The sequence below is a fragment of the Scardinius erythrophthalmus genome (genome assembly GCF_964197995.2).
Source record: "Scardinius erythrophthalmus genome assembly, chromosome: 1".
NCBI classification, from domain to species: domain Eukaryota; kingdom Metazoa; phylum Chordata; class Actinopteri; order Cypriniformes; family Leuciscidae; genus Scardinius; species Scardinius erythrophthalmus.
In genome coordinates, this window is record NC_138221.1 from 11,271,880 (window position 1) to 11,297,988 (window position 26,109).

Consider the following 26,109-nt stretch of genomic DNA (forward strand, 5'->3'; position numbering starts at 1 on the left):
CATTTGGAACAGCGTCTATTGCTCAATTTTGGTACTTTTAATAGCCTTTTACTATCAAACGCATCCCGCTGTTTAGCAACAGTATAGACTACATTTTACAACAATCACTGATCGTGCAGATTCTGAAGTTACGTTTGGGATTTAGGGAGAAATGACAGCGCACTGCTGTGAAAGGAAGGAAGTTGCGCTAAACAGAATGAATGCGGCTTTAGTTTTTAATGGTTATACCTCAAATATCTTTTTTATAATCATTGGAAGCCAAAATCTAAATCTAAAATAAAATTAGTTTAAAATCAAAGATCTAAAGTGTAGCCTAACCGTTTGAATGTTTAGTTCTGTCCTCATCGTCACTCATTAAGCAGGGCAGTTGTGTTGTGCGCGCCGTCGCTCCACTTGAAAGATCTCTCTCTCTCTCTCTCTCTCTCTTTAAATTTGCAAGATAATAATTTCTTAAGAGCAATAGTACTTTTTTAATTTCTCCAGTACCGACAGCAGAACCGATAACGTCCGAGTTTATCGATCCAGCGGTATTTCAAAATTCAGCACCGGGGCCGTTTAATACCGGGTTTCGGTACCCATCCCTACTTACGAGAATACTTGATTAGTTGGTGAAAGTAATTACACATGAATGAGCACATATCATTTTGAAAGAACAAATAGTTTTTTGCTAAGAATCAACTTAACAGATTTGCTAAGAATCAACTTAAAACTACACAGCGTAAACACAACTTTAAAACTGTGCCACCCAGGAAGTGACATCATCTGGGCTCTTTCTACTGCATGATGGGAAGACAAGAAAATAATCTCAATCCATTGTCTCAGTCTTTACACAAACTGTAGCATTGACTGAACTCATCAACCCTGTTACCAAAGTTACTGTAAGAAGAATCTCTATAAATAAATTGTATGATATTTGACAAATACAACTTTATCAGTAACTTTACTGATTATTCCTAAAAAAAAATTTGTTGGAAATGTAGAAAAAAAAAAATTTGGTAACGTTGTTGCAAATTGGGAACCAGATAAAATAAATGTAAAATATAATAAGTTAAAATAGTATTTAGTTTGATATGATGTTAAAGGGTTAGTTCCCCCAAAAATGAACATTCTGTCAGTAATTACTCACCCTCATGTTGACCTTCGTTCATCTTCGGAACACAAATTAAAATATTTTTGATTAAATCTGAGCCGTGTCTCACTCATCCATAGGCTGCTATAGGTGGCCCAAACTTGCTGGCCTAGAAACGTTATTCAAGCGACAAGAATACTTTTTGTGCGCAAAAACAAACAAAAATAACGACTTTATTCCACTATTCATTTCCTTCTCTCTGGGCCTCGTAGTGTTTTTGTGCTGCGTGTCTGTTATACGTCATCACGCATCACACACATGACCAGCGTCGGCCAATAGTGAGCCTATATGGTGACGTGTAACACAGACGCGCTGCGCAAAAACACTACGTGAAACAACTAGAGGCCCAGAGAGAAGGAAATTAATAGTAGAATAAAGTCGTTATTTTTGTTTGTTTTTGGGCACAAAAAGTATTCTCGTTACTTGATATACTTAAGATTGAGCCACTGTAGTCACTTGGACTATATTAACGATCGCTTTAATAACTTTTCTGGGCCAGCAAGTTTGGGCCACCTAGCAGCCTACGGCAGAGCTCAGATTTCATCAAAAATATTTTAATTTGTGTTCCGAAGATGAACGAAGGTCTTACGCGGTTGGAACAACATGAAGGTGAGTAATTACTGACAGAATTTTCATTTTTGGGTGAACTAACCCTTTAACAATCAATATAAAAATGTCTCAAACCTCCCTTACTGAACATTTGTTGAAAATCTGTACCATTTCATAGTTTAACTGTTTATCTAATCGTGATGAAGTGCTTGAATGTTTCTAGCATGAATGTTCTTCAGCACCATGAATGATAGGGATGCGCCGATCCGATATTCAGTATCGGTATCAGCTCCGATACTGCCATTTTGGCCGGATCGGGTATCGATCAGACGAAGCCGATCCAAATCCGATATTGTGCGTATTACTATTCTGTCATTGTTAAGCCCCACAAAAGGCACAAATGTATTATAAAGCACTATAAAGTTTTCGTGCACTATATTATAAGTGTTCAGAAGCCATTTAATAGTCTAATATGAGGTAGAAATTAATATTTAAGTCGTTAAATTCAAGTTCACGTCTTTCCTCAGTCTTTCTTCGTCAGTCTACGCGATGAAACTCTCAACAAGATGATTCAATGTTAATATTATTGTACTTGATCTGTAGATAAAGTTCTATGGTTTCGCATAAAATTACTTTATCTTGCTGGTCTGTATTGCTGTAACGTTACCTTAGTCATGTTACTTTCTACCGGGTGTCTGTATTGGATCTCAATGGAGTAGCTAGCGCTATGACTGTTCTTCACGCGCACAGTAACTGACATTTAAAACTGTTAAAAGAAAAGGCCGAATAAACTATTGCAAAGATAGATACTGTATAATACACTACGCATCAATATGCATTTCCTCAGTGCTTTGAACTGTGTTTAATGTGGACTCGACGCGCTGGCTGCGTGCTGTGACTCGTGTTGCTTCGAGCGCATCATTCTGCACACGGGTTGTGCATAAGCGCTTTGTGCCGCACTGTATTGGAGCCTTTCATATTATAATACTTTTGCGCAATGAAAGATTATTAATAGACTTTCTTGTTCTGCCCTATCTTTCATATGTTGCCGCGCTATAAAAAAATCTTAATTTTATAGTAGGCTAGCCTACATTTTTTTAATATTTTTGATCTTGTTTTTCATGAATGTATTTTACAACAATACAAATTGCAATGTCTAAAGTTTTACCAGATTTATTACTACACTTGTGATTTTTCTAGAATAAATTTTACTGATGAATTATCCACTAATCTAGTTTATAATAGCATGTTTGTCATAGATTATGATCATACATTTTTTTATTTGTTTTTCTTTATAACTAAGTTGTCTAGTCTGTATTAAGTAGATTGTGTTTAATACAAAATAGTGATTATCAGTTCAACACACAGAGTTACAGAAATTCTACTTGATTTAAAAAAAAACTGCACTGGTATCGGATCGGTATTGGTATCGGTCGATACTCAGAATTTTTGGCATCGGATCGGATCGGTTCTGAAAAAACTGGTATCGGAGCATCCCTAATGAATGAATGAAGAATAAACACCAACCTGTTTGTTCTTCAGGATCTTCAGTGTGTTTCATTCTGCAGGGTTCTGGATCACTCATGTTCTCACTGTCCTCTTTAATAAACTCAGTCTTTGTAGATTTCAGCTCTTCCTGATGCTCTGATGCTCGTCTTCACTTGTAGCTGATGGGAATTTACAGCATTTATTGGAGAATTGCTGTGGGAGGAGCTTCACTGATGATGTGATTGCAGTGGGAGGAGTTTCACTTAATCCTAATATTATTCTGCTTCTTCATTAAAATACAGGTATCTAGAAAAAATAGAAAATAATAAATAATGTAATTATTCCAAACATAAATAATGGTAAGAAAAACAGTTAATGCAAACAACAGAAATAAACGTACATATAGTAGCTAACAAATACCCTGTCTGGTACTAGTCTGCTGACACCAATGAAATAAGCTTTAGCCTAAGTGACAATTTACAGGAGATATCTAAATGCCAAAGGCCTTAATAATAATAAAAAACTAAGATATTACATCAAAAGTATGTAAGATAGTACAACTTGATCTCTTTTATTGAATCCAAAAGGTTTTAAGTAGCCTATATTTTACTACATATTAATTTATTCTGGCATTATTTTATAACACTATATATCAACATAGTGCAAAATGGTATTAAAATTGTGTGTAAAAGTAATTTCTTTGTTAAGTGAAAGAATGTCCGTAAAAATGAATTTAATTGACGTCATTCGGAGTAACCAATATAAAGGCCCCATTTTTGATAAAGTCATGCATTCAATATCATGTCACAGGATGTGATATCATTCAGAAACCTGTAAAGGACCACACAGTCGTGAAACAAAGTAACTAACTCACTCTCTTAAAGGGATAGTTCACCCAAATATCATAATTCTGTCATCATTTACTCAACCTCAAGTTGTTCCAAACCTGTATGAGTTTCTTTCTTCTGCTGAACACAAAGGAAGATATTTGGAAGAATGTTTGTGATCAACAGATCTCAGTCCCCATTGACTTCCATAGTAGGAAAAAAATATACTATGGTAGTCAATGGGGACCGAGATCTGTTTGGTTACAAACATTCTTCCAAATATCTTCCTTTATGTTCAGCAGAACAAAGAAACTCATACAGGTTTGGAACAACTTGAGGGTGAGTAAATGATGACAGAATTTTCATTTTTGGGTGAACTATCCCTTTAACTATTGACTAACTGCTGACACCAATGAAATGAGCTTTAAGTGACAATTTACAGGAGATCTCTAAATATAGTTTGGCTTTATAATAACTATTAATTGCAATAAAGTATGTCCATAATTAACATGTTACATATTTGTACATAAACTGACAATGATCATAAAATTCTTAAAAATAAAGAAAATGTCAAACTTCATTCAACTTTATCAATATTCCCATGCATGTATATATTTGAAATTTCCCACGCTCATTACTCATACAGGGACAATGTAAAGTGTCTACATCAATTTCAATATGTAATCTATCTGCCAAAGATAAATGTCGACAAAGAAATAAACAAGGTAAACATGAAAATGGCAACAGCAACACTTGGGATCGATTCCCATAAATTCCCCTCACAGATCTCAAACTTTAACTTTTAAATTCAGTAACAGTTCTCACTGAGTCCAAACATCGAGACAATCACACAAACGAACACAAAATCGCTCAGGTCTGAATGAACTCATCATATTTTCCTCATGCTCGCTGCACTAAATGTTTATTTCAGTAGGAAGACGCCAGAAAAGACGCACAAGTATCGCTGTGATCGATGAAAACAATACAGAAATTAGTCTGTCGCTTAATTAAACTGTATAAAGTGTTTTTGATGGTTGTGTAAATATGAGAAATACCTGAAACAGCTCTCCTCACCTCAGAAGACTCGACGCTGAAACTCAAAAGAGCGAGCGGTGACGTCATCGGTCTCCAACGCACGCGCGTACGGGACGCACTCACAGCCAATCAGGGCCACGCAGATTCTGCTTTACTAGTAGCCTTCCATCCATTATTATTATTATAGAACTGAAGTGACTCCAGTTACAAAAGGTGAAAGGAACTTTTTCAAGTGAAGCACAAAATAGGAGGATCGCCTCCATCCAGTCTGAAAAGTGTTTAGAATGGATACAGCTTATTTTGCCGAATAGAATAGAATAGAATAGAATAGAATAGAATAGAATAGAATAGAATAGAATAGATCTTTATTGGCCACCAGGGTGGAATTTTTTCTTTGGCTCAACAAACATACAAGACAGAAATATACAGAAAAAAGGTACAATATAAAATATCATAATGAAAACAAATATAGGCTACTTAAATACATTAGGATAACAACTCATTTGTTGTTGTCACTTGGTTTGGTTATGGATACTAATGGCATTTGGGATATATATATTAAAGTACTAGCGCCTCTCAGACTTCAGAAGCTCAAACAGGCCAGAAAGAGGGTGAGTACGCAATTATCCTAGCTTTCTTCCTCATTCTTTCAGTGTATATTTGGGTCAGGTGTTTTGGCAGTTTTCCTACTATTTTACTAGCAATCAACACTATCCTGTTAAGCTTGTTCTTAAGTTTGCAGTTTAAATGGTCAAACCAAGCAGAGAGATAAAGGTTAAAACACTTCAAATGTAAAGTCCTTTTTCGCCTGTATAAAGTCCGGCTCGGTATATACTGTACCGTCCTAAGACGAATAATAATGCCGTTTTGGTAGATTAGCACCTGTAGAATTTCTTTTTGTTGAAACCCCGGATAAAAGTAAAAAGCTATTATGTTTAGATCCATGTCTGAGGCAGTTCGACTAGCGCATTTCCTTACAAAAAAGAAAAAAAAAACCTTATACATAAGACTGTATTCTCGTAATTTTTACTTTATTCTACTAAAAGCTTCTAATTACATCTTCAGCAGTGTAATAAGATTACTGTACCAATTTTTTTTTACGAGTAAATCCTTATTTTACTATTAGAATAAAAAGTTAAATTACAGTAATTTGTTAATTAATAAGTTAGTATTGCATTACACCCAACACTGATTATTTTATTGTATTTTAATGACTATTTAATATTACCTTTAAACTTTGACTAGGCTAGTGTGACGGTTTTGCCTAGGGCAGAAACAAAACGTGGAAATAACCAATGCAAGAGATAAAATTAGTTCCACAGCATGTCTCGTTAGTTCTGCTGTTTCTTTAAAAGAATTTCAAACTCATGAAATATTTTAGCTTTGTGGTTGTATAGTGGATCATTTTTCAAGGTGAGAAGTTATAACAATGTTTTTTGACTCTTCACGATGACTCGCTTGTTTTAGTCCTCAGTTGTAAGTCGCTTTGGATAAAAGCGTCTGCTAAATGACTAAATGTAAATGTAAGTCAAATGGCACCGTCAACTGTCTGGTTACCAACATTCTTCAACACATCATCTTTTGTGTTCAGCAGAAGAAAGAAACTCATACAGGTTTGGAACAACTTGAACCATTTTTGGGTGAACTATCCCTTTAATATATTCTTAAAATATAACCATATAAGTGTATTATAAGAAGTGCTTTAGAATAGCTTACAGGTAATGCCCTAAACTCAGCCATGTTTTTATAAAAAATAATAATGGTTAATAAAAACAACAACATCAAACAGATAATTGAAAATGTTAACCATAGCTTAGAGTTATAGGTGATTACCCTTTCACCAATCTAAAGTGAACCAATCAACTACAGATTCGAACATACATACACATTCATACTAGACATGAATGAACAAATGAATAGTCTTACAAACAGGTTTGGAACAACTTGAACCATTTTTGTGTGAACTATACCTTTAATTGTTTTTAGGTGGCACATTTAAGGGCATAACCTCTATGTTTTTATATTTACTTTTATAAATATATTAGTGGCTCATTTTTAAGCATAATGCAATGCAAAGGCATGGATTATCCTTGAACAGTCCATTTCATATGAACCCAACACCGCATTCCACAGTTCGGAACGATTCCCCAGTGAACCATTAGTAAGTCATAAAACACAGTCATGGTGCTGAGATGGCTAAAGGAGTTGTCACCCCCCCTTTCCTTTTTGTCCGTGTCTAATCTCATACCAGCGATGTCAGGACAGCAGGAAAAGATTCCTCTTTGTTCCCCAAACTTAAGACCAAATGGCCAAGAAACCCTGTGGTGACCCCAATGCATAAATCCACAGCCTTATCAGGAAATGAAGGATGCTAAAACATTCCTATGGCCCGGAATCACCACAAACCCTAAACCAGGGGACACCTCCTTCCTGCAGCTGTAAATTCCAGAGACTTTTGTCTCCAAAACCAATAGACTGAAATTAAACCACTTGTGGTTTAATACAAACAGCGGTCTCAAAATTGCTTCCAATAAGCTGAATTGATCACCAGTTTTTACCTCACATATATCTTATGTATCTTGTATGTTTTATATAACCTGTGGAGTTCTTTGTGTGTTTAACCTTTATTACGGCCTATTCGTAGGGTTTTCTACCTCAGTTATAGGAACTAATCACCAGACGTTGCCTCATACATGTGTATCCTCTGTATTATGTATGCTTTATATTACTGAAGTTAATTTAGTGTGTTAAACACTTATCACAGCTAAATCCTTATTTACTTCCACCTCAACTATGGTAAATATATGTATTTTGGTACCTACTTGATGGGTAAATGATTTCTAGAATTTTGATATAAAGTAGATGTGTGTAGGATGCACCATCTTTAAACTATTAAGTTTGCTTTTTAAAGTGTTTAACTAAACTCTCAGGAGTTTGGGCACACGCGATCACGTGGACATTACGCTAATTACATGCAAGAACCGGAGAACGGGGCGTAGGTCCCGCCCAAGACAATATCTGATTGGCTGTCACACTTGAAGGACGGGTCAGATGGACATGCTTATAACCCAATGACAAGCAGCTATGCATTGCTTTTTGCCTTGCTTTTGCAGTGACTTTTGCTCTTGCATATGTTTGTGCTGACCTTTCCATCATCCAGCGTCATAGGTAATCGACAGACATGCTCCCTGGAAAATATCAAAGGTGAAGGGAAGACACCTGCCATGGATAAGTTCAGAACTTATAAGTCTCTTTAAGCAGAGGGACAAGGCTTGGGCTATATATCGTCAGTCAAGGAAAAATTAGGATTGGGAATGAATGATTATGATTGAATCCAGATTTATTAAATTAGCATCTCATATTCTTATGTTTCCACTATCTGAGTTACCAGCTATCTGGAAATATGCACGCATTACTCCACTCTACAAAGGTGGTGACAGTCTTGATCCTAATAACTACAGACCTATTTCAATAATCTGATCTATTACGAAAGTATTTGAGAAAATAATATTTAATCAGTTTTCACAGTATCTCGAGATCAATAAGATCCTTTCACCATTTCAATCCAGTTTTAGACCTAATCATTCGACAACTACAGCTCTTTTAAAATTTACTAATGATGTGTTTTCAGCATCTGATACTGGTAATCTTACAGGGGCTATTTTTATTGATCTCAAAAAAAGCTTTTGATTTGGTGGATCACTATCTACTTTTAGATAAGCTGTATGCAATTGGTTTATCTCAAAATGCATTATTATGGTTTAGTTTGTGTCTACATAGTAGAAAGCAATGTGTTGTTCTTAAAGGGAATAGATCTGATTTATTTGTTCAACAAAGAGGTGTACCCCAAGGTTCAACGCTGGATCCACTTCTTTTCTCTATTTTTATTAATGATCTGCCTTTAATCTGTGTTAATTCCTCTGTTCAACTATATGCAGACGATACGTCATTTATACATCTAAATCACATTTATTGCAAATTCAAACTGCTCTTCAATTGGATTTTAGTACTTTACAGAAATGTCTGTTATCTAATAAACTACTGCTCAATAAAACTAAATCTTACACTGTGGTCTTTGGTAGAAGACAAGCTCTTAAAACAAAATCTAATAATCTAATTATACACAGCAAAAACTCCAGTGTTAAATTAACACTCCTGGGAGTGTATATGAGGCCCCGTTTACACGTACATGGTTATTTTGAAAAACGGAGACATTTCCCTTCGTTTGCGCCCTTCGTTTACACGCAAACGGAGGATTCGCCAATGAAACTGATTCTTTCTAAAAACTCCGGCCAGAGTGGAGATTTTGAAAATCTTCGTTTGCCCGTTTGCATGTAAACAGAGAAAAACGGAGTTTTAGGTAGCGACGTCACCGAATGTGACTATTTTCGGGATTCTGATTGGCTAAGGTGGGCTTGAGCTTCTCGTTACACTGCCACCTACAGGTTTGGCATGCTCTTGACAGCATATACACAGGTTCGTGTGCACGATGTTATTTTTGAAAACGAAGAGGGGTGAAATGTCCGTTTATGAAAATAGCCATCCACGTGTAAACGTAGCCTTAGTCCACTCTCAAAAGTGTAAAGTGTTAAAATATGAGTGTTAAATGAACACTCAAGAGTGTTAAAGTTAATGAGATAATTAAGTGATTAATTTAGTGATGATTGAGCATTATTGAAGACACCTGATGTTAACAAGCAGAATCACTGAAGGCATAGTTCGAATTACAGGGGGTACTGGGGGGTACTATACCGTGGTTAAAAATGGTACGGTCCACAATAGGGGTGTCTGAAATCGCTTTACATTAAAATTATCCTACAGTGAGTTGACTTGTATTGTAACTGTAATTACATTTTTTCACAATATCAGAAAAATTATCTGACCCCCCCAAAACTGATATTTCTGTCCCTGTCAGATAATTTTTCTGATATTGTGAAAAAATGTAATTACAGTTACAATACAAGTCAACTCACTGTAGGATAATTTTAATGTAAAGCGATTTCAGACACCCCTATTGTGGACCGTACCATTTTTAACCACTGTGGCGCTAGAAGCAACGGAGATAGAGAACGACTTCAACTTCTCAAGCAAGTGTCAACGTTGAATGACAAAACGCTAGTTTCATAAAGTATCATTCTTTTCAACATTCCTTATTTCTATATACAGAAATATTTAAAATAATCTAAAACAGTTATATTTTTTCAATGTAAGTTATTTAATTTTATTGGTAACAGCCTAGTGTCTAATTATTTTAATTGAATATATTTATAAAATGTAAGAATTTGAAATGAAAGATGGAGCATTCATTTAATAAAATTAGGGGAAAATGCCCTTTATAAAGGTACAGAAAATTATTTTCAAACAGTGACGTAATGAAACATTGACAATTTAAGCTTGAAGGGAGTAAAGCCTCTGTTTAGGCTATTAAGGAAATGTAATTTGCCAAAAGAAGAACTTTTATTTTAAATAAATGTTCATTTTAAATCAGCCTATACTTTAGAGTGATATGTTACCATATTATCATGCTTAACACTGAGAATTTGAATAATTGTAATGTGATGATCAGATGCTGATATCTAAATCAAAAAATATAGACGGTTTGTGGGCGGATTATTTATGTTTGATAGTGGATTTGGGTGACTCAAAGTGCACCAGATTAATGAATTTATCTTTAAAATGTACAAAATTTTCTCCCGGGGGGGCATGCCCCCGGACCCCCCTAGAGATACCAAGCTCCTCCAACAACAACAAAAAAAAAAGGTGGGAAACATATTAGGCTATATATGATGATCTACAAAAAATACACATTTAATTATCTTATTTTAGACCATGTTTACACCTATAAACATGTATATGTGTGTTGCACAACACATGTTCCACTTGGCGATCACGGTAGGGATTGATATGGTAGTGGACCATGATGGTCAAAGAAGAAGTGAAGGAGCATTACCCCCCAATTATGGTAGGGTATTTCTCACTCTGACTGAGGGAGATAATCACAAATTGTAAGCTACCGCTATGCTGATGGGTGGTTGCTTTAGTTGGGCTCTTGACCATTATACATTTACTTTAGATTTTGTTTGGCTGTTATATCTTATAACTGCCAGATGAACAAAGAAAAAAAAGTGATCTGATGGTGTTGGTTATATTATGACAATCATCATATGAACTTGATCACTGAACTCATTAAGACCCTTATTTCTGACTTAGATTTATGTTGTTTATTACAGAATAACTGTGAGTCTGCATAAAAATCCAGAATTTTAGATATAATACAAAGGATGTCTTAAAAGTTGTTTTGAAGAAAAAAAATCATTCTTTTCGGCACGCACAGACATCAAGATTCAGTCTATGCATCTCAACAATGGTGAGGAGCAGAATATTCAAAAAGAATAGGTAAATTACATAGACAATTCAGATCATAATTTATTCATACCGCAATGCATGATGGGAGCCATTAATTAGTTAATTAGTTGTGATTGGTGGCAGCCACTGCAACATGCTTTATTATTGTCACCATTGTTGAGATTCACAGGCTGATTATTGATGTCTGTGTTTTAAATAAATTTATTTGAAAGTCTTTTGATCAGAACAATGTTATGAAATATTTTTGGATTATATGAAAAATACTGAAAATCATGTGCTGTAGAATCACAGAGCTGCTGTAATTAACAAGTTAAGCCAAACTATCTCAATAAGTTTAGTTTTTCGGATCACAACATGATTATGTCAAAACATAACCAACGCCATCCGATCACATTTTTCTTTGTTCATCTGACTGTTATAAATCAATAACAGCAGACAAACAAAATCTAAAGTAAATATATAATGGTCTAGAGCCCAACTAAAGCAAACACTGATCACCATAATGGTGGCTTACAATTTGTGATTTTCTCCTTCAGTGATTCTGCTTGTTAACATCAGGTGTCTTCAATAATACTCAATCATCACTAAATTAATCACTTAATTATCTCATTAACTTTAACACTCTTGAGTGTTAATTTAACACTCATATTTTAACACTTTACACTTTTGAGAGTGGACTCATATACACTCCCAGGAGTGTTAATTTAACACTGGAGTTTTTGCTGTGTAATGACGGTACTTCTCTGCATGAGGTTGATAATGTGAAATACTTGGGTTTATGGCTTGATTCTGAAATTACATTCAAACCTCACATTGACCAGAAACTGTTTTACACTTATTGTCCGAAAAAAAAAGAAAAAAAAACAACAACAACTGATATTGCCACTTTTTGACTATGCCGTTATTGTTTATCAAAATGCATCTAAAACTAGCCTTCTACCCCTTAATACAGCATTCAATAATCTCTGTAGATTTTCTCTTGGATGTTCCTGTAATACTCATCACTGTGTAATGTATAATTCACTTAAATGGCCCTCACTCAATACAAGACGACACATACATTGGTAACACAGTCTCACCCCAAAACGTCACATACTGACGGGTCTTGACCAAACGGCAACATACGATGAATAGGGTACCCCTAAAACGTCCATATGTGACTATTTGGGTTATGGGTAGGTTTAGGTATGCGTTAGGGTACCACTAGGAGGCGCTGCTGGTGCGCTTATGTCTTCGTCTCATATGGACGTTTTAGGGGTACCCTATTCGTCGTATGTTGCCGTTTGGTCAAGACACGTCAGTACATGACTTTTGGGGTGAGACCGGGCTGACATTGGCTGCAACTCATATTTAAATGTGTACATTTTAGCTATCCTCAATATCTACAACAGCTTCTGGTACCGTATTCTTCAATTCAAAACCTTAGGCATTCTACACAATACTTTTTTTTTTCACTCCTATAGGCCTAGTCAAAAACACAATAAGAAAGAGAGCATTTATATTTAAGGCTCCTTCAGACTGGAATAACTTACCTTCATACATACGATCTTTAGCATCATTTTACATGTCTTCTTATTTTGAGCTAAATTGTTCTCGTTTCAGATGGTGATATACCTGTATATAATTTCCAAGTCACTATATTCTTTTTTATCTTTGTTATGTTTTTGTTGGCAAGTATTTGTTCACAGCCTCTGTGTGGCTATCAAGTGGTTGTATTCACCTAAATACTTATCTTTTTGATGTTATTTTTGTTGTTGTTGTTGTTGTTTTTGTTGTAGTGTGTTGATTGTGGCCCTGAATCCTCTAGCTACGGCCCTGTCTATCTGTTAGTTAGTACTCATTTATAATCTGTAACAAGTATTCTTTTCATTTGATTCTTTTACTACATTTTGTTAAAACATTATTATAATCATCTGACTGGACCTTGGATATTTGAGAGTACGAGTCATATTCTTCTAACTGGATCAGGGACGATCCTTCCTGGAGAAAACGACACCAGAGAGTGAGCCTTCTTTTGATAAAAGAATAATCATTATGAGATTTGATTGATCATAAAGCCTAGCCAAAGAGGCAGCATATGACATGGTTGTTGTATAGCGAACACGGTTGAAGAGTACCACAAAAGGGAGACATATAATACACAGGGGAGATCTATTATTGTTATAATAGAATACGAATTTGTATAGACTGATCACCTAATGAGGGCACGACTAAAGGATAGGCTCTTTAGTTACCGTGAGATTAATATATCCTAGGTAGGATGTATGATAATTGGGAACGGTATTAATTGTGATAATCCATCGCAGTGTCTGGGAAGCCGTGAGCACAGAGACTGTTGTGTATATCGCAAGTGTTTAAGTGCTGTGATGGCTCATTTTAACATAAGTTGTGGAAGCCATTTTTGTCTCACATAAAGGAAATGAAACTAGTCTGGTTTTCTTGTGAAACATATTTGGGGCTCAGCTTGAACAATCTATCTGCAGCTTTTCTTTATGCGTATGTTCCCACAGCTGCAGATAACTGAGGACATTGCAAATTATCCTACATCCTATCCAGGACATATAGATATTCCCGCGGTAACTAAAGAGTCTATCCTTTAGTCGTGTCCTCAAGAGTTAGGCGATCAGTCTATACAAATTCATATTCTATTATAAAGATAATAGATTTCTCCTTTGTATTATAAGTCTACCTTTTAAGGTACTCTTCAACCGTGTTCGCTATACAACAATAACCCTGTCGTAAGCTGCCTCTTTGGCTAGGCTTTATTAATCAATTAAATCTCATGGTGATTATTCTCATATCAAAAAAATGCTCACCCTCTTGTCGTTTCCTCCAGTTAGGATCTTCCTGATCCAGATAGAAGAATGTGACACGTACCCAAATATCCAAGGTCCAGTCAGATGATTATCATAAATGTTTAACGATATTTATTAAAAGAATCAAATGAAAAGAATACTTGTTACAGATTATAAAATGAGTACTAACTAACAGAGAAATACTATCTTGGCTTAAAGCTTCTTGCATATGATGAGTCCTGTCCTGGTCTCTTCTTTTATAGTATGAATTCAGCCGTCTTAATATCAAGCGCATGACTGCTGTTTCTAGCAAGTGTAGTCCTGCTATTTCTGTGCAAGCATGACTATGTCTAGCCAGCGGCTTGTTCTCTAGCAAGCAGTTGAAGATACAACAGTTTCTTTGTATTTGTGGATAATGACTCTTGTCACATGTGGTTTGAGAGATGCAGAGATGAACAACAACCTCTTTATTCAGCAGAACACTTTTATATGGTTATATTCTTTATTAACCAAAATAGTTCGTTGGCTGCATCCTTAGTTACAGATTTCTTATTATTACCTTTTCTGCGTTGACGTCGAGTTGGAGGTGCAAATGAAGCGAAGGAACTGCCACTCTCAGGTGGGCCTCCCTCAACACCCCAAACAACATGTGAGGAGTAGTTTTATCTGATCAACAGTAAATCCTCACACATCCTCTGAAGGAAATGTGTGACCGTTAACTGTCGGAGAGTGACTTCCTTTCTTTAATCTCTGATTGCAAAACACTCTCTGTGTGTCAGAACGACCCTCTTGCAAGAATGAAAACTTATAAATACACTTTGGTTGTTTCTCCATTTCAGCCTCACCATTATTAAATTTATAATTGTTTTTAGTTAAGTGTGTAATATAAATAAATAGCGTTCATAAACAGCTCTTGAGATAATATTCTGAAGTGAAACTAGAAACTATCAGGTCATTTCCTTTTTATCAGCAACCAATTGTGAAAGTAAAAGGGCTTTGTTTTGGACAGCTCGTGTTTTTTTTTTATTACAAACTTTATTATGAACACAGGGAAATATGTACAGAGAACACTACAAATACTGTGCAACCTGCTCAAAAAAAAAAAAAAAAAACCTTAAAACAAGGTTGTGAATTAGACCATTTACATTTGTGAATATGGTATTTTCCGAGGATAATAAACAGTTGAATAACAAAAATTTTTTTTTTGGACAAACCACATAAATCAAAGTAGCCTATAACATGACACCAAAAATATTGATTCTGATGTTTACATTCAATTTTGTGGTTATATATTCTTCCAAATCAGACCAATTTTTTTTTGTGTGTGTGTACATACAGTGATAAAATAAATGAAATATAGTCTCCTTATTTGATTGGCAAAAAAAACACAAGACTCTTCTATGTTTATTTTAAATCTTCTTGGACAGCTCGTGTTACTTCTGCAGCTCATTTTTCCTGTCATGTGACTAACGTCGCTAACGTCTTTTCTCATTGAACTGATTCTGATTGGCCAATGCAGTTACCAGAAAGAATCTCCTTTCACCAATGAGAAACCTTCGACACGCCAATTCTTACTCCGAGCGGCAGCGCAACCTGAATTTGCTTTCATTTCAGAGTCAGCGTCGAGTCTTTTGAGATGAGGAGAGCAGTTCACGGTATTTCTCACATTCACACAACCATGACACACACTTTATACAGTTTAATTAAGCGACAGACTCATTTCTGTATGGTTTTCATCGATCACAGCGATACTTGTGCGTCTTTTCTGGCGTCTTCCTACTGAAATAAACATTTAGTGCAGCAGCAGCGAGCATGAGGAGAATATGTTGAGTTCATTCAGACCTGAGCGATTTTGTGTTCGTTTGTGTGATTGTCTCGATGCTTGGAGAGAGAACTGTTACTAAAGTCAAGTCAAAGTTTGAGATCTGTGAGTGAGGGGAATTGATCTCACGTATTGCTGCCACTTTATTTCTACCCTTTTAACATCTTTGACACGACACATCAAATTTGTTAGTTACTTTACATTATTGAAATTTATTGAAACAGATTTGCATTCAGCCTCTTACAAGCCACGTGAGCTTTTTTAAATCTACACATTAATATTAATGTAGTGAAATATGATTAGCGTTTTAAGCTAAACAATATTGGTGGTGCTCTTTATTTTTAAAGTTTTTAATCATAAAAATATTTAATGATCTAATTACTTTGTAATAATAAAGTAATTAGATATAGGCCTAGTAGAACTATATTTAGATTCATATGGACATATTATTCTGTTGTTTGATGTTCAACATCATATTGTGAGAAATAGTATTTCATAGGCTTTTATCGACTCTAATGTGTTTCTAATAGCAAACACGCAGAATGAAATGAGATGATCTGCTGATGATCCTGAATGGCTTGTTTCTCAGAATGAGTGTTGATCTGAGGCTCATCAATATGAACTAGGGCTTCGACTTTTGCCCAAAGATTTATTTATTTATTTGTATTTTTTATCTATACAGATTTTCTTTATCCAAATAGAAAAACGTAGAGAGTACCGAGATATATATTGTATATCGCCATTTAACCAAAAAATACAGAGATATTTTTGGCCATATCGCCCAGCCCTACTTTCCAATGTGCAAGATTAGTTGACTAAACGGATACTAGTCAACACTGAAAACAATAATCGGTTACATGGAAAAAATGCACTGGATTTTATCGTTCAAATTACTGTCGTTTTAATGTTACACCTGTTTCACACATAGGCCTAGACTCTGTTTGCGGTGCTTATTTTTTCCGTACCCATGTTAACACTGCACCCGGATGTGGTCTGACAATGCGTTCCAGGTGTTTATTTTTCCGTACAGAGTCTATTTTCGCTTTGCTGCATGTGCTGAATTAAAGTGACAGCGCATGGTTTGTGGTCAAAATGAACTGTGACTGTGAAATTTCACAGATGAAATAGTAGTATAATTTAATTAAGTGCATTAAAGTCCATGTTGCAGGTTTTTTTTTTTCTAAACCTTGTATGAAAATACCATATGAAAAGTAAATGCAGGATTAAAAATTGTTTTGCAAGACATAAGGGCACACATTTAATAGAAAACGTGACAGTTTCCTTGACCGTGTTGAAAAAACACTTTTTTTCACCATCGCGTCATATGAGGTAGTCGTGCGTTTGCTCAGTGCGGAGTAGGTTGGTATTCAGTTGGAGCGGTCGTGATTCAGTGTGTTTTCGGGGCTTATCAAAAGTCAAAGTATCTTTATTTGTCTCCCAAAGGAGAAATTTATTTTGGATATAGGGAGATTGCTACAAGAAGTATTAGAACAAAGACAAAAACAGAGTTAAAACGGTTAAGACAAAAAAGTATATAGCATTAAGGCTACTCAAAAAGCTGCAAATTGCAAATCACCATTTTCCAAAATCTGCCTTGTGCAAAGGTAATATCATATCATGTACATACATAACATTCCATCACAGATATACAGTACAAAAAGTACATAAAAACATTAAGGCTACACAAGGAACTGTGCAAATTGCAAATCACTATTTACTAAAAACTGCTTGTAAAAAAGTAGTATCATGTCATGTCTATACATACTCTAAGTCTGCGCAAAAAATTGAGGCGCTGATGGATTCTGGCACAGACATTTGTTACATGTGTGCGCCAACTCAGGTCGTTATCAATAAATACTCCTAGATATTTAAAGGCCGTGTTGCAGGTTTTTTTTTGCAGGCACCTGCTAAACACAGCGACAGACACGCGGCGGCTACGTCTGCAACAACATTTTCAACGGAGGAAGAGATAAACGCTTAGAAACACCCATATAGCTAGCATGATGCCTTCTATTTCTAGATGACAAAGACAAAGTTTACCAGTACTACACTATGACAAAGGTTACCGGTACTTATCTGAACTAACGTCATGATCACTGCCACTAGATATAAAGAAAACGTTGATTTTTCACTCTGTGCTATTCAATGACAGTAAAAAAAAAAGAAAGAAAAAAAAGTGTTGTTATTGTGCACTGCTGCTCGTAGACTAGCTCCAGTGCTCATTGCTGCGTTGCTAAATGATATCAACTCACCAGGACACTTCACCAACTCTCCACCATAGACTGTAAAAAATGCTCTCCACTCATTCTCCTCGGACCATGCATTTAATTATTAAGTATTACGACATTGTGGTGGCGTTTAATTGCGTTCAACTCGTAAATACGATCTATACGAGATGACTTGAACGCACCATAATAGACTAGGCTGAGGCTAGCTTTCCTCCACTTCTCCCCAACGTGACATCATCACCGAATTGCGAAAAAAAACTGTTAATACCAAAAACGTAAAAAAAACTGGTCTTTAAGGCCATTTTTGGGAAATTTTTAAAATGATATACATATCTTGAGTGATTTATGTACCCATTCATCGACAGTGGTGGTTAACCTGCAACATGGCCTTTAAAGGATGTCACCTGCCTGATGTCATTACCATGGATGGCCACAGGGCCCTGATCTCCAACTGATTTGGGGTCTACCAGCATTTCCACAGTTTTGCTTGTGTTGATATGAAGTTGGTGTGAATCACACCAATTGACAAACTTGTCCACAGCAGATTGGTGAATGTTTGTGTTGCTTTCTTTAGTAAACAAACTGAGAAGGACAGTATCATCCGAGAATTTTATTATATATTGGTTTGGCTCAGAGCTGGTACAATCATTTGTGTACAGTGTAAACAGGAGAGGAGAACTGACACACCCTTGGGGGGCGCCAGTGCTACACATCACTGTATCAGACAGGGTGGAGTTAAACTTCACCTGCTGTGGTCTGTTCGACAAAAAGGAGTAATACCATCTGATTAAAAAAGGATTTACTTTTAACTGAGCTAATTTCCTAAGGATGATGTCTGGCTGGATTGAGTTAAAGGCAGAGCTAAAATCAACAATTTAATATTCATTCCTCTTCTAACATGTCAACAACTAAGAAATCGACAGTGTTGGCAGCATTTTGTTAAAATTGATAACAGGAAAAAGGTCGAATGCAAAGTTTGTAAGCAACAGTTTTCCACAGCTCGACAACAAATCTAAAAATGGTAAGCTCACTTGTCTGCGTTAGCTTGCCCTGTCTGTTTTGAGTAGGCTATATGAACATATCAGAATTTGCATATTTCAATGTTTTAGTGTGATAACCTAACTTTTTTATTTTTTATTTGGAGCCTAATGCGCAATTGCGCTGTGCTGTTGGTTGTGTTAGTTTTGAGCCTAGGATGCTTTATTTCAGTTATGCACTTTATTTCGTTTCTGCTCTTGATCTGGTTTGTTTAATGTCTAAAACAAGACATCAAGCATATAGTCAAAAATTTAGACTCTGAATGCCATCAGTGAATCAGGTCACTACATGATAATATTTTTATCATCATAACATACTGTCAGCAGGTCATGTTTTCTCTTGCAGTAACAAATGTGCTTTATAAACACAGAGTTGTAGCTACCAGAGAAGAACTAATATTAAAATATGAAAAGGGTCAAGAGCCCAACTACAGCAAACACTGACCACCATAATGGTAACTTGAAAAGAAAAATTCCATAAAACATTACCGTCTAAACTTCTGTTGAATCTCAAGAACTTTTGTCGATATATGACAGAAATAAAGTCAAACTGGTAATAATAAGTGCAACAATGTGTAATGACTCGAAGTCAGTTGTAGTTTTTGTGTTTCTCTTTTTTCTGTTATTGTTTTTTCTCTTTCCGTCAATGATTCTGCTTGTTAACATCAGGTGTCACCACTAATGGCCAATCATCACTTAATTAATCACTTAATTATCTCATTAACTTCAACACTGCTTCAGTGTTAATTTTTAACACCCTGTAGTGTGGACACATATGTACACTGAGGAGTGTTAATTTAACACTGGGGAATTTGCTGTGTATTCACAAACCGCTTTTTGTGGCATTTCACGTCTTCGCATGTTTTGAAATGCGGCGGCTACAGGAGCTTCCAATTGCGAGCAAGGTTATTGTAGTTTTGCTTTTTTAAATTAGTTTTTATTTTAATATCGTTTTCAATTTTGCTTCAAATTTAAGTTTAGTTTTAGTTAGTTTCATTAATGGTTTTGTTAGTTTAAGTTTAGTTTTTATTTTGCAAACACATTTCTATTTAGTTTTTATTTTATTTAGTTTCAGTTTTAGTTTTAGTAATTATAGTTTAGCAGAGCAAACAGAACTTCCAGGTTAAACCAAAGCGAGACGCAGAGTGACACTGGTACAACAAAAAAAACAGCTAAATTAATCTGACAACCTGCTGTGAAGCCAGTGTGATTAAATAATGAAGTATCTATGCAGTGTGTGTGTGTGTGTGTGTGTGAGAGTGTGTACATGTTTTTCTATCGTGGTGGGGACTTAAATCTGAATGCACACACACTCATGGGGACTTGTGTCACTGTGGGCCTAAATTAAATCACACAGAATGAGTTTTTTTTTTAAATGTGTGTGATGGGTCAGTTTAGGGGTCGGGTTAGTGTGTGTGTGTGTGTAATGGGTCGGGTTAGTGTGTGTGTGTGTGTGTGTGTGTGTGTGTGTGTGTGTGTGTGTGTGTGTGTGTGTGTGTGTGTGTGTGTGTGTTTGTGATGGGTCGGTTTAGGGGTCGGGTTAGTGTGTGTGTGTGTGTGTGATGGGTCGGGTTAGTGTGTGTGTGTGTGTGTGTGTGTGTGTGATGGGTCGGGTTAGTGTGTGTGTTTGTGATGGGTCGGTTTAGGGGTCGGGTTAGTGTGTGTGTGCGTGTGTGTGTGTGTGTGTGTGTGTGTGATGGGTCGGGTTAGTGTGTGTGTGTTTGTGATGGGTCAGTTTAGGGGTCGGGTTAGTGTGTGCGTGTGCGTGTGCGTGTGTGTGTGTGTGTGTGTGTGATGGGTCGGGTTAGTGTGTGTGTGTGTGTGTGTGTGTGTTTGTGATGGGTCGGTTTAGGGGTCGGGTTAGTGTGTGCGTGTGTGTGTGTGTGATGGGTCGGTTTAGGGGTCGGGTTAGTGTGTGTGTGTTTGTGTGTGTGTGTGTGTGTGTGCGTGTGTGTGTGTGTGTGTGTGTGATGGGTCGGGTTAGTGTGTGTGTGTGTGTGTGTGTGTGTGTGTGTGTGTGTGTGTGTGTGTGTTTGTGATGGGTCGGTTTAGGGGTCGGGTTAGTGTGTGTGTGTGTGTGTGTGTTTGTGATGGGTCGGTTTAGGGGTTGGGTTAGTGTGTGTTTGCGAGTGTGTGTGTGTGTGTGTTTGTGATGGGTCGGTTTAGGGGTCGGGTTAGTGTGTGTTTGCGAGTGTGTGTGTGTGTGTGTGTGTGTGTGTGTGTGTGTGATGGGTCGGGTTAGTGTGTGTTTGCGAGTGTGTGTGTGTGTGTGAGATGGGTCGGGTTAGTGTGTGCGTTTGTGATGGGTCGTGTTAGTGTGTGTTTGCGAGTGTGTGTGTGCGTGAGTGTGTGTGTGAGTGTGTGTGATGGGTATGTTTAGGGGTTGGTTACTTTAGTATAAGGAGACAGAATATACAGTTTGTACAATATAATAACCATTACGTCTATGGAGAATCCCAACAAAGTGGACCAGAGAGAGAGATAGAGAGAGAGAGTGTGTGTGTGTGTACATGTATCCACATGGATAACAATATTATTAGCAGAAAATCTTTTGTAAAAACAAAGATAACAACAGCACCTTTCAGCCTGTCAACCTTCATGAAAGCACGACATCACCACATATTTTTGTGCTTGACGGACTTGTTTTGCTGTTGCACCCGCGTCTCGCACGCAAATGAAAGGACATTCTAAAAACGCTTCGCTCAAGTTAAAAGTTCAACTTGCGTCTCATTACCTTGAGTTATTATTTCCCATTCCACTGCCACAGACGCATCCTTTATGAACAGCCGCTCAGGACTATAGCGATGAGTTCGCTGGTCCTTCATTGAGCACGTCACAGGACAGCGGTTAATCACCTCAGCAACTTCACGCGTGTGAAGCGCCATTTAATTACAGGCATTTCCCTAAACAGCCACAGGTCAGACTTTCCACCAAAGAGCTTATTAAATACGAAAACGATTATTTATTTTTGCTAATTATTATTTTATTTCAGTTAGTTTTTCAGTAACTGTTGTTAGTTTCGTTTAGTTTTAGTTTTTCATTTATTATGAATTTCTAATTTTATTTCAGTTTACGAAAATGTTTTTTGACCAATAGTTTTAGTCTTAGTTTCAGTTTTCGTTTACGAAAATAACCTTGATTGCGAGGGAGCAATTTTGCATTAGGCATAACTAGGGATGCATCCCAATATAGGGATGCAATATAGGGTTGCATCCCAAACTAGGGATGCAACTAGGGATGCACCAACAACAACCAAAACTAGGCTACTCATTGCATGTAAACTAATTGTAACATTTCATTGTGAATCAAATTAAAATGTTCTTCTCTTTGCAAACGTAGGCAGAGGCATATAGTGACAGATTAATTCAATAATGTTGCAAAGATATTGCATCAATCCATATGTTTCATTAGGCTACTAGGCTATTTGTTTTGCCTTACTCTTTATTCATTTAGGCTATTTATTCAGTTATTCATCATCTTCTGTCCTTCACACTACTTGTGTAGCGCACGCATTCTCAGACCTGTCACTCATCATCGTAGGGGAGGAGTTTGGAATCATTCCCACGTTACAATCATCAGCCAATCAAGGTGGTCACTTCAGTCAAGCTCGTGCATGAGTAATGACGTCATCCATAGCAACGAAGACTCACTCTTAGTTTAGGAGTTGTCATTTTTCTTTACTAAGAGTAGGTCTGAAAGGTGTTGTGAATAACTTTTAAGAGAAAAATCCAGGCTAAAATCTTTTAGTGCGATTTAGGAGTACTCCTAGTGGTAAGATAAAATTATTTGTGAATACGGCCCCAGAGCTCTTTTTATGTCCTTTCACTTCATATTCCTCTCTTTGAATTATTTTTGTTGTACTGAAAATGTAATTACCTTTTCTTTTTGATTTCAGGCCTGATGGAAGTGAAGGAAGTACATCATGTCCAACCTGGAGAAAAACCTTTGAGTTGTTCAAAGACTAAAAATATATTTTTTAAGAAAACAAGAGCCAAGAAATCTGCAACCTGCACTCAATGTGGAAAGTGTTTCACAACCAAATCAAGTCTTAAGCTTCACATGAGACTTCATACTGGAGAGAAGCCGCACACGTGTGATCAGTGCGGGACGAGCTTCACACAAAAAGCAAGTCTTACGCCCGTTTCACACATACTCCGTGTGCAGTGCATATGCGGTGCGTGTTGCAGTGCGTATGCAGTGCAGGAGCAGCACACGCAATAGTGCTTTCACATATGCTGCGTTTGCAGTGCGTAACTGATTCGCTGCTGTTATACCACAAATACATACTCACTGTATTTCAAATCCAGAAGATATCAGCAACTTTTATTTTAAAAAAGTTTTTTTTTGTCAGTATTGCGATTCTCTTTGTACACATATACACTGTTTAATAGACGTATTCACGTTTAAACACAATTTAAACAACATATTATTAAAAGCATTACTTCTATATAATTATATATTAAGTTGCTCAAGCAAGTGGTAAAAATATTTTACCATGTAGGCTATACTATTAAAATCGCATAGCCTACATTTTAAATTAAAACTTAAAATTGACAAAAACAGCAGACTCATACCCTTGCCTTTCTTTTGCATAATTTAAATCTTTATACAATAAATCTTGCATGTCACTAATAACTTGTTTTTCCACCTCCACGAATGAGACGAGTGTTGTTCATTATGTTGTCTTATTGAAGTAAATGGTATTTTCCCTTGATTTACCCCGGTCTTAACGTCTCAGCATTCCGATTGTCTTTGTACGCATATACACTCTTTAACAGACGCACGTTTAAACACAATTTAAACAACGTCAGCCTATTATTCAATGGATTACTTTTACTTATATTAAGTTGCTCAAGCAAGTGGGCAAATATTTAACCATGTACTTTATATTAAATCGCAAACATTTTAAATTAAAACCTAAAATTGACAAAAACAGCCGACTCTCATGCCTTTTCTTTTTCATTTAAATTTGAATACAATAAATCTTGCATATCACAAAGAACTTGTTTTTCCACCTCCACGAATGAGACAAGTGTTGTTCATTATGTCACCTTGTTGAGGTAAATTGTAGCTTTCCTTGCTTTACCCCGGTCTTAAAGTGAAAAAAAAAAAAGTATTTAAATACATTTATGTTGAGATTACTACATTTTATTTAATTAATCGCATTTATGGTGAAATTGCTACATTTTTAGGTCAATCTGTGTTCATTTTGACCACGAAACATGCTGTCACTTTAATTCAGCGCGTGCAGCACAGCAAAAATAGACTCGGTGCGGAAACGATCGCTGCACTGCTGTATACGCACCGCAACTGGAACGGATCGCCGGACTGCATCCGTGTGCAGTGTGAAAGCTCTAACCTGTTAACATGGGTACGGAAAAAAATACGCACCGCATACGCACTGCAAACGGAGTATGTGTGAAACGGGCGTTAAGCTTCACATGAGAGTTCACACCGGAGAGAAGCCGCACACGTGTGATCAGTGCGGGTCAAGCTTCGCACAAAAACAACATCTTCAAGGCCACATGAGGATCCACACTGGAGAAAAGCCGTACTCATGTGATCAGTGTGGAAAGAGTTTTACACACAAACATAATCTTGAGATTCACAAGAGAGTTCATACTGGACAGAGGCCGTTCACATGTGATCAATGTGGGAAAGATTTCATGCACTCATCAACCCTTAAGAGTCACATGAGAAGCCACACTGGAGAAAAGCCGTATGTATGTGATCAGTGTGAAAAGAGATTCTCAGACAAACAACAACTTAAGCTTCACATGAGAGTTCACACTGGAGAGAAGCCGTTCACGTGTGATCAGTGCGGGTATAGTTTCACACAAAAAACTCACCTTAATAAGCACATGCATATCCACACTGGAGAAAAGCCGTATGCATGTGATCAGTGTGGGAAAAGCTTTGCACTATCATCAAGCCTTAATGTTCACATGAGGATCCACACTGGAGAGAAGCTACTCACATGTGATCAGTGTGGCAAAACATTTATTATGGCAGCAAACCTGAAGAGACACCTGACAGTTCATATGAAGGAGAAGCCACATTCATGTTCTGTGTGTGGAAAGGGTTTTTCACTGCTGTCATATTTATATAAACATGAGAAAACTCATACTGGTGTGAGAGAGTACATGTGCACTGAGTGTGAGAAGACTTTTACTACAGTGGACAGTTTAAAACTGCACCAGATTATTCACACTGGAGAAAAACCTTACAAGTGTTCACACTGTGACAAGAGATTCAGTCGCTCAGCAAATCTGAAAACACATGAGAGAATTCACACTGGAGAAAAACATTACAAGTGTTCACACTGTGACAAGAGATTCAGTCGCTTAGGACATCTGAAAAAACATGAGATGATCCACAGCAGAGAGAAGCCGCACACGTGTGATCAATGCGGGACAAGTTTCTCTTTTAAAAGTCACCTGAAGCGACACATGAAGATCCATGCAGTGGAGAAACCACATCACCGCAGTCTGAAATCATCAGTTGATTTCTAACATTCCAAGAACATAAAAATGTCCAGTTTCCTGAATGTTAATATAATGTTATTTAAAGGTTAGCATGAAGTTCCTGAAACCCTGTCATGTTTGGAACCATCCTCAAACAGAATTTGATGGGTTTAAAATGACTATTGAACTCATCAGTGATCTTGACTTATGGCTTCCCTTTTTATTTCACATTTTTTCTTTCATTTGAAATGTCACATGATTTAAAGTTTCTTTTAGACCTGATGGGAGACCAGATTTCCAGATTTTCCCCAAAAATCAGACACTTTATTACACTTTTCAAAGGATAATCTATCTTTAAAGTTAGAATAA

General features: G+C 36.6%; 1 protein-coding gene across 1 annotated transcript; it reads left to right on the forward strand.

Moving 5' to 3' along the window:
• The first annotated feature begins 15,796 nt into the window (after positions 1 to 15,796).
• Positions 15,797 to 26,109, forward strand: LOC308692448 (uncharacterized protein). The gene is made up of 2 exons (XM_081368474.1): positions 15,797 to 15,844; positions 23,172 to 26,109. Exon 2 carries the CDS (start codon positions 24,691 to 24,693, stop codon positions 25,786 to 25,788), a length of 1,098 nt encoding a protein of 365 aa, XP_081224600.1. The 5' UTR covers positions 15,797 to 15,844; positions 23,172 to 24,690; the 3' UTR covers positions 25,789 to 26,109.

Bases quoted from the DNA above. Each gene is read 5' to 3' on its own strand.
- LOC308692448 (XM_081368474.1), top strand. From the start codon at position 24,691: ATGTGTGAAACGGGCGTTAAGCTTCACATGAGAGTTCACACCGGAGAG.